General features: G+C 41.6%; 1 protein-coding gene across 2 annotated transcripts in view; it reads left to right on the top strand.

Moving 5' to 3' along the window:
- The first annotated feature begins 1,801 nt into the window (after positions 1–1,801).
- The window catches only part of RBPJ (recombination signal binding protein for immunoglobulin kappa J region), a 227,418-nt gene continuing 219,812 nt past the window's right edge, over positions 1,802–9,407 (top strand). The window contains exon 1 of one of the 2 annotated variants that reach the window (XM_020897618.2): positions 1,802–1,921. In XM_020897618.2, the coding sequence (XP_020753277.1) occupies positions 1,890–1,921 (32 nt within the window). In that variant the 5' untranslated portion in view covers positions 1,802–1,889. The remainder of the gene's footprint in view (positions 1,922–9,407) is intronic. The other variant, XM_070452070.1, reaches the window with a different exon arrangement.

Here is a 9,407-nt window from a genome sequence, read left to right as displayed (position 1 = left end):
AGTACAATTCCTGCATCAAGAAGATCTGCTGGAGAAGGGATAGGCTACCCACTCCAGTATTCTTGGGCTTCCCTTGTGGCTAAGCTGGTAAAGAATCTGCCTGCAATGCAGGAGACCTGGGTTCGATCCCTGGTTTGGGAAGATCTCCTGGAGAAGGGAAAGGCTACCTACTCTAGTATTCTGGCTTGGAGAATTCCATGGACTATGCAGTCCATGGGGTCACAAAGAGTCAGACATGACTGAACAACTTTCACTTCACTTCACAGGCAAGATATTCTACAAAATAAATATTAATAACACACGAAGGAAAGGGCAATGAACCAACAAAGCAGGAGACCTGGAGTTAGGGTCCAGGAAGCCCCCACAGTGTTGGTGATGGTGGTTTGTTCACTCAGTCGTGTCCGCTCTTTGCAACCCCATGGACTGTAGCCCACCAGGCTCCTCTGTCCATGGGATTCTCCAGGCAAGAGTACTGGAGTGGTTTGCCATTTCCTTCTCCAAGGGATCTTCCCAACCCAAAGCTCTCCTGCATTGCAGGTGGATTCTTTACCAATTGAGTCACCAGGAAACCCTATGGTGTTGCTAAACATTAACACTTCAGTAGCTGAGACAGGGCAGTTTACCATAGGAATCCTGGGGCAGGAGCCAGGGCACTTGGGCAACTTCTCTGTACCAACCACTGCAAAGCATTCCAAAATTTTAACAACTCTTAATACCACACCAGTGCATACCACGATCCCCTGCTAACTCAGTCTCTGGCAAGGAAACTAAAATTGCATGCTTGGCTTAGATTAATCAAGATCCACTCCTCCCATCTTGATGAACTGGGATTATGGTCACCTTTTCTGGGCACACAGCCACTCAGTAGGTGAACAAAAGCATAAAATCAGGGCTTCACCAATAAGGAAGGAGGTGCTAAGGGAAGATAAATTGGCAAAAATGATCATTAGTATCTGCGACACACCACAACTCCCAACTGATAAGATGGAGTGAGATATGCAGGACAGGGCAACCGAAGGCCCTAGAGGTTGATCATTAGTGTGCCCTGGAACACAGCAAGGGTCACAGAGGCCCAGGGTAACCCCTGTCCCAGTATACCTGTATCAGGGGTTTGCCAGGATGTGGGACTTTGCATGCTGAAGCTGACAAAGCCTGGGGCAAGTTGGTCCCACTTGGTCACCAAGGTCAACTTGGGCGTAAGGTCAACTGGCCCATGGTCTGCATGATGTTACTTAAGAGGAGTTAGAAAGGGCCAGAGAATGTTCTTCACCAAGATCACACTGCTAATTCATTCATTCCTTTCCTTCAGTAAGTCACAAGTTCAATGTCCATTATGTTTTACAATTCTGTGATATTTTCCTTACAATTCTATGGTTAAGGCTCTGTCTAGGACTAGGGGAATCCATTTCCCCCAACAATTTCAATTCAACAGAAATCACTGAGGTCAGGAATATCAAGGCAGCTCTGAAACATGAAAGAAAATCAAATTAACCTAAAGCAGCTGTAGCATCATTTCTCTCCCTTAAACCGTTGGCGATTTGTTTTGCAGCTTATTTATATATAAAAATCATGCCTCAGATTTCAGGATAAACCCAGGGAAAACAAGAACTAGGAAAGATTATTTCTTGTTTCCCTTTACAGATTCCTCTTCAACCAGAGAACTTCGGAACCCTCCACCCCATAAAAAGAAAAAAAAAAAAAAAAAAGGCTGTGTCTGCATTTTTCCCCTTAGACAGAATGTTGACTTTCTTCTCTTCGATTTGATACTTTCACTTCCTTCACTGCAAGGTGAAGTGGGCACCAGAATCAGGGTGCCCGAGGCTCTCTCTACAGCCTTCCATGTCACTTGAGCCTCCAAGAAGAATCTGTGTTAAGAGTTTCTCTTCAACATGATCGGACTGCTCTATCCAGCGCTGTCGAGGTGAGTGAGTCCTCTCATGAATTCTCGATGTCACATTGCCCATGAAAATATTTACTGTGCTTTAGCTTGTGATTTATGGATTGATAAATTGCTTTTTGCCACTGCCACCTCAAGATATGGTGAACTAACCCTCTCCTCTGCCACTTCAGTCACCACCCGGGAGTGTTTTGGTCACCTCCTCTCTGATGCAGCCTGAGATTACTTAGCAGAGGCTGAGCCTAGCTTCAGAGGATGAGGTTTCTATGCTCTCCCTGTCTTTGAGCAAGCAGCTCTGCTTCACAGGCCCTGGCCCCTTCTCAAGCTTTTCTAACTCCATACTTACTTTCACTTACCCCAGCAGAGAAACACAAGTTTTCTGGAATCAAAGACCTATTCCTTCTAGGTGGTTTAAATTTTAGAAGCTTCCTTTTAATAAGGTCCTCTAGAAATACACCTGTTGGTAGCTGATGCTAATCAAGTTCCTGGTTTATCTGAAAGTGGGCAGCTTTCTCTCAATATTGGGTTCTGCTGGAGATACAGAAGGGCCTGCAATTTACTTGCTATCTCAAAATTATAATCCAGTTGAGACAACTGAGGGCCTACTGTATACTGGGTGAGGGGTTTCCGAGCTCTGGACCCCAGGGCAGGGATTGGGGATGGAGTTATGACAAAAGGGTCACAAATCCACAGATACCACAAGCATTACCTGCACATTTTCATCCTCTTCTTATCCAAGTCTTTATGTGACAAATACCTGATGAGTGTTCATATGCATGCCTGGTGGAATAATGTCTTAGATATGTCTGTGTATTTTTCAAAAGCATTTGGATGCAGTTGTAATCGATTAAATATACATCCATTTAAAGCGTTTTCTGGGTTCGTAATGTCCTACTGTCACCGAGTATTTTCTCAGTCAATGGATGCCAGGAATTCATTATCATTGTGGAACTACATGAAAAGAGGTAACATCTTAAAAGGTTTCCTTAATACCAGAAAACTTCTGCGAAGGAAAGCTAACACAGGTGCATAACAATACCATGTGTGGGGCTTGTAGGAGAGTAGCTCAGAGACTACAGGCAGAAAACTTTGGGAAAACCAGGAGGTATGGGGAGAAGCACAGAAGGCATCAATCTTGTGTTTGAATAACCCCTACATGTCAGTCTATGATCAGAAAAGGACAGTTCTCTAAATAATGCATATAAAGTCTTTCTTTTAAAATGATTTAGTGACATATTAAATTATTTTATATAATTATTATATACAACGTATAACTAATAAATCCAGAACATTCAAATCTTCACTTCCCTGAACAATCCATTTAGCTCCATTTCTATAGATTAAATTTGTCAAAAGCAAAATATACTATAATTCTCCATGCCCACAGTTCTTTATACTTTCCCTACACACTGTTTGATTGAACATCACCAAATCTATGACGCGTGAATAAGACAGGAATCATTATATAATACAATTGACATACAGCACTGTATGAGTTTACAGTGTACAGTGTAATGATTTGACTTACATATCATAAAATGATGATCACAAACAGTTTAGTGAACATCTATCATTTCATTTAGATGCAATGTTAAAGAAATAGAAAAAAATTTTTTTCCTTGTGATGAGAACTGTTAACAACTTTGATATATCACATACACCAATGTAAATTATATTTATCATATTGTCCATGGCATCCCTAGTGCTTATTCATTTATCCTATAATTGGAAGTTTGTTCCTTTTAATTGTCTTCAGTCCATCCCCTTCCCCAACCACAAATCTGATCTCTTTTTCTATGAGTTTGTTTTTGAAATATAACTGACCAACAGCATTATGTTAGTTCCTGTTATATAACATAGTAATTCAATACTTTTAAACATTTCAAAATGATCACCATAATAAATCTAGTTACCATCTGTCACCATACAGGATATTACATAATTATTGACTCTATTCCTCACACTGTACACATCATCCCCACTTCATAAAAGAAGTTGGGGTGTTTAGGAATAGGCAATGAATTATGCAGATATAAAATGGGCAAGGATTAACTAGGTAAAATTGTCAGGAAAACAGATTACAAATAAACTTAAAATGATCTTGGGGCATGAACACCGGAAAAAGGAGAGGAAAGAGGAAGCAAGTTCAAGTCTCATTCTTCTTGGTCATCATCCAAGTTCTAACTAAGAATGCCGTGCTCACTTTAAACGCCAATCTCTTAAATCTTAAATCTCTTAAAAAGAGATATTTTAAGAGAATGCATGGAAAAAAGTAATAAAAATATTATTTGAAATAAATAAGAGTAAATCTAGAAAAGAAAGACCAAGAAGCAGACTGCTCTATTACAGGAGAAATTAAGGGCAACTGACAAATTCCAGTAGGCTGAACGGGATTCAAACAATTGGTCATTTTCATTAACTGTACTTTCATGGAACCATAATTCATGTAGCCTAAAAAAAATTCTGAAAATGAAACTTTATTAGGTCTCCTTTTAGGCGATGCATATTTAAGTGAAAGGAGGCACTGTCAAAAGAATGGGCTTGGATTTGAACTTTGCTTTCAGCGCACGTTAGCAAGCTTGATTTCTCCTAACTTCAATTGTTTCATCTCTCAACCGAGTGTGATAATACTTCTGCTGCATAGTTGCTTCCAGGATTTGAGACGGAAGCAGAGCACCTGGGCCTCCAAGGTGACACCGTTTGTAAAGAACCTGCCTGCTAACGGAGGAGACATAAGAAACACAGGTTCAATCCCTGGGTCGGGAAGATCCCCTGGAGGAGCGCATGGCAACACACTCCAGTGTTCTTGCCTGGAGAATCCCCTTGGACAGAGGAGCCTGGTGAGCTACAGCCCATGGGGTCGCAAAGAGTCAGACACAAACGAAGCAAAAGAGCACACATGCACGCACATAGTAGGGTACCCAGGACACAGCAGAAACTCAAGCAACGGGAGCTAGCTGGTAGCTGGTGTAAATTAATATGAGTTCTCATTGCCTGAGCACTAGACTCTGAGCAAAGACCTGGGTTTGGATCCTGACTTTCACCTAGTAACTGTAAGATGAAATATTATTCAAGGAATTTGTATTTATTTATCCTGAAACTCTGCACTTATAAAAATGACTACAATTTTTCTTCTTACTTTTAGTTTGAGGTTCAAATGAAATTACATATGTGAAATAGCTTTTAAACATGTGTGCTAGTTACTCAGTCATGTACACTCTGTGACCCCATGGTCTGTCCATGGAATTCTGTAGGCAAGAATACTGGAGTGGGTTGACATTCCCTTCTCCAGGGGATCTTCCCGACCCAAGGATCGAACCCGGGTCTCCTGCTTTGCAGAGGCAGATTCTTTGCCATCTGAGCTACAAGTGAAACCCAGCTTTTAAATATAAATGTCATATAAAGAAAAGAATTCCATTGCTATTAAGTCTTTGAAAACTAACCATCTAGGTTAGAACAAATATGTCAGCATATGTATAACAAAGGTATCACCATAATAGGAATACAGGGTAGAATTCTTTCTCCATTTTTAGAAGTCCTAATAATAATGACAACCAAAAAAAAAAAACCCTCAAATTACAATCAAATTACAAGAAATGTTCAGTTAGCATAAGGGGAAATTGCTTAATTTTAAGGATGAGGAAACATTTGAACAGGCTGACATGGGTCACAACAGACAGTCCACCCTAAGGGCAGGATTACCGAGGATGATCAGCCCTCTGTCCTGGGTAGTTTATCAAAGAATCAAAGAGTCTGAAAGCTCAGAAAGGACCAGAGAGAGTTCAGTTCATCCCGCTTGCTTGACTGAAGAGGAAACTGAGACCCAGCAAAGGGAAGGTACTCGATCACCAGGGCCCCAGTGAGGGGCTGTGGGGCGAGCCTGCCACCTGCCTCTGCCTTCGGCTTCTGCTCGGTGTTTTCCAGGACTACACTGGGGCTTCTGTTCAGATGCCTGCCCCACTGGCATTAAAATCTCCGCATCTGGTAAATAGGAAGGACCAGGGAGCAAATTTCAAGCTGTCTGCTGAGCTAGAGGAGAAAATCGCCTAGGATGTTCCTGCGTTGGGAAGTGAAGGGCTGGAAATCCATATCTGAAGGTCCCCCCTCCTTCTGTGTTTATGATATCATCCAGGAAACATTTAAACAACATACATGGAACGAAATGTCTTGCCAGGTGGTAGCGTGTGATATATACAGACAGCCCCTGACTCACAAAGAAAGACTACAGAGATCCCATACATACAAACAGCTGCTGCCATCCGCCCGGCCCCCACCACCTTGCAGCTGTCACTGGCTGTGTAAAAAAATTAAAAAAGAAAGAAAGGGGCTAGAGAAAAAACTTGGACCACTTGCAGATTCGGCACATTCAGAGGCAGAGGAAGGGAAGAAGTTGTGGAAACAGGAACCACATGATGGAATGGACTCTCAGGATACATTTTCAGCCATGGATGATCTGACAGCAGTGCCTGCTCCCTCTACCCTGAAAAATCTCCTCCCAGGAGGGTCTTCTCCCATCCATGCTGCCAGAAATGTTATCAACGTAGCATGTTGTCTTAAAGCCTTTTTGGAAGAAGGAAGGCAGGGAATAAATAATAATTAATTTACCACTAGAAATCTCTTTCAAGAGTCACTCTACTTTCTAACAGTTAATAATCAAGTATCTACCTTACGGGATTGTTGGGAAGATAAAGTCAATCAATGAACTAAAAGTCCTGTGCCTGATAAGTGATATAATACTAAATGTTTTTAAAGGATTATTAGAAGCTCTCTTCCATTACCATACGTAAAATAGATAGCCAATGGGACTTTGCTATAAGCCTCAGAGAACTCAAACCAGAGCTCTGTAACAACCTAGAGGAAGGGGGATGGGGTGGGAGGTGGGAGGGAGGGCCAAGAGGGAGGGGAAATATGAATACCTATGGAGGATTCACGTTGGTGTTTGGCAGAAACCAGCTCAATTCTGTAAAGCAAGTATCCTTCAATCAAAGAATAATTTAAAATTTTAAAAGACTGTTATTAATAGCTCTCGGGAATTCCCTGGCAGTCCAGTGGTTAGAATTCGGTACTTTCACTGTGGAGGGATGGGGTTCAATCCCTAGTCTGGGAACTAAGATCCTGCAAGCCACATGGTGCAGACAAAAGAAAAAATATATAACTATAGTTATTCCCATTTTACACATGCAACTGAGGTGTAGAGAACTTACTTTCCCTAGGCCATATAACTTTGAGGTAGAATCAGCATTCAAATCTGTCTCTAAATCCTATAAATCTAAATCCTACTGTGCCATAAACAGCCATGTGCTTAGCACTGGAGGGCGGGGATGAGGTGGCAGTGGAGGGATGTTAGAGGCTATCATTCATCAGTTCAGTTCAGTTCACTTCAGTTGCTCAGTCGTGTCTGACTCTTTGCGACCCCATGAATCGCAGCATGCCAGGCCTCCCTGTCCATCACCAACTCCCGGAGTTCACTCAAACTCATATCCATCGAGTCGGTGATGCCATCCAGCCATCTCATCCTCTGTTGTCCCCTTCTCCTGCCCCCAATCCCTCCCAGCATCAAGGTCTTTTCCAATGAGTCAACTCTTCGCATGAGGTGGCCAAAGTATTGGAGTTTCAGCTTCAGCATCAGTCCTTCCATAGACTAGCAATAATTGAGTTAGTTCTTGCTAATCTGTGCATTTCCCAACAACCATGCTCACTTGCCTTCAGGAAACAGGAATTTTGACTGGTGAAGGGGGTCAAGGAGGTTATTTGGGGAAGAAAAGTGAAGACCTGGGCAAGGGACCACAGCTGGATACTGAGTAGAAATCCTGGAGACAGAAATGACAGGTAGATGGAAGAGATAGAAAAGCAGTTTGGAGGGAGCCAAAGATGAACTCCAATTCACGTGATATTTCATCTAGGTCTGACCTAGAAAAGGGGAGGAAGATTTCTATCTCCCTGTCCCCACCACCCCACCTCTCGCCCCACCCATGGCTCCAGATAACTTAGTACTTTTGGTAGACGAGAGAAAGGTTAAATAAACTCTTGTGGGCTGGTTGGAAACATAACACTTCCACTCCCATTTGTAATGCGTTTCTTTAGGGAAATGTGTGCTGAGTTCCAAACAAATGACTTGTAATTTAATATGATACATGTACACTTTGGATCTCCAAGGGCTGGGTACTTTGCTGGGTGCTGAGAATACCAAAGGAAACACAAGGCCAGGTCCCTGGCTTTGAGCAGCCAGGAGCCCTGTCCGGGAGAGAACTGTAAGCACCCAAGGGACAAGATGCTGAGTGTAACAGGAGAGGTGTGTACAGAGTGCCTCAGAGCACAGAGCAAGGGAATGGTGAAACTGCTTTTAAGTCAACTTTTAGAATCCAACCTCTGCCAGTTGGAAACTGCATGCAATGCATTAAAAGTTACAGGAAAAACACTCTTATCATTTCGTTCTGAATGAACTCTTTCAACAAAACTATTGCCTGCTGTTTTCCTGCCAAGTGGTGGTATCAATACCTGTTGGGTTTCTTTGTTTTCCTAAGAGGTTAGAGAGAGGGGTGATTGCATGGACTCTAAACTCAAACTGCTCTGATTTGAATCTGACATCCATTTACCAGCGCTATGACCTTGACTTTACCTCTCTTAGTCTCAGTTTCCTTATCTGTAAAATGGGGCCAACAAAAAATTACCTTAGTGTTCCTGGGAGGACTAAATACCTAGAAAGTCCATGTTCCAGAATGGAGTAGACGTTTCACTCAGTCTGCCTATTGTTACCCAGATGATAGATAGGAACCTCTGACTTCAAATAACTTCATGAACTTGTTCAAGAACTGTGTTCCTGAAAGAGTTTTAAATGACACACAGATGAGCATATTAAATTTTTAATAGCATGTGTTTATCGTCACAGGATAGCGAGGAAATATAGATAATATATCAAATGCTACATTTTAAAGATATTCTTTAAGGTACTCACAGATATAGAGAACAGACTTGTGATTGCCATGAGCGGGAGAGAGGAGGGAGAGGGGTAGACTGGAATCTGGGGAGGAATTTGGGGTTGGTTGGAGAAGGAAACGGCAACCTACTTCGGTATCCTTGCCTGGAAAATCCCATGGACAGAGTAGCAAAGAGTCAGACACGACTGAGCAACTAACACACTTTGGGGTTGGTAGATGCAAACTATTACATTTAGGATAAATAAACATCAAGGTCCTACTGTGTAGCACAGGGAACTATATTCAATCTCCTGGGATAAACCATAATGGAAAAGAATATTTTTAAAAGAATGCATGTATGAGTCACTTTGCCATACAGCAGAGACAGGGACAACATTGTAAATCAACTGTACTTTGATAAAAAATAAAAATAAAATTTAAAAAAATTTAAGATTTTTTTTTCTTAGAATGAATAAAAATTTTAGAAAGTATATTAAGTGAAAGGAAAACTATTTAGAAAGTAATAGTCAAATATTACTTCTTCTCTTCCAAAGTAAAAGTAACAAGATGACTGTGATACTTAAGTAGAGATT

The sequence above is a fragment of the Odocoileus virginianus genome, chromosome 21 (assembly GCF_023699985.2).
Source record: "Odocoileus virginianus isolate 20LAN1187 ecotype Illinois chromosome 21, Ovbor_1.2, whole genome shotgun sequence".
Taxonomy (NCBI): Eukaryota; Metazoa; Chordata; class Mammalia; order Artiodactyla; family Cervidae; genus Odocoileus; species Odocoileus virginianus.
Note: the sequence above shows the minus strand (reverse complement) of the source record. Positions and strands in the feature narration are given on the sequence as shown.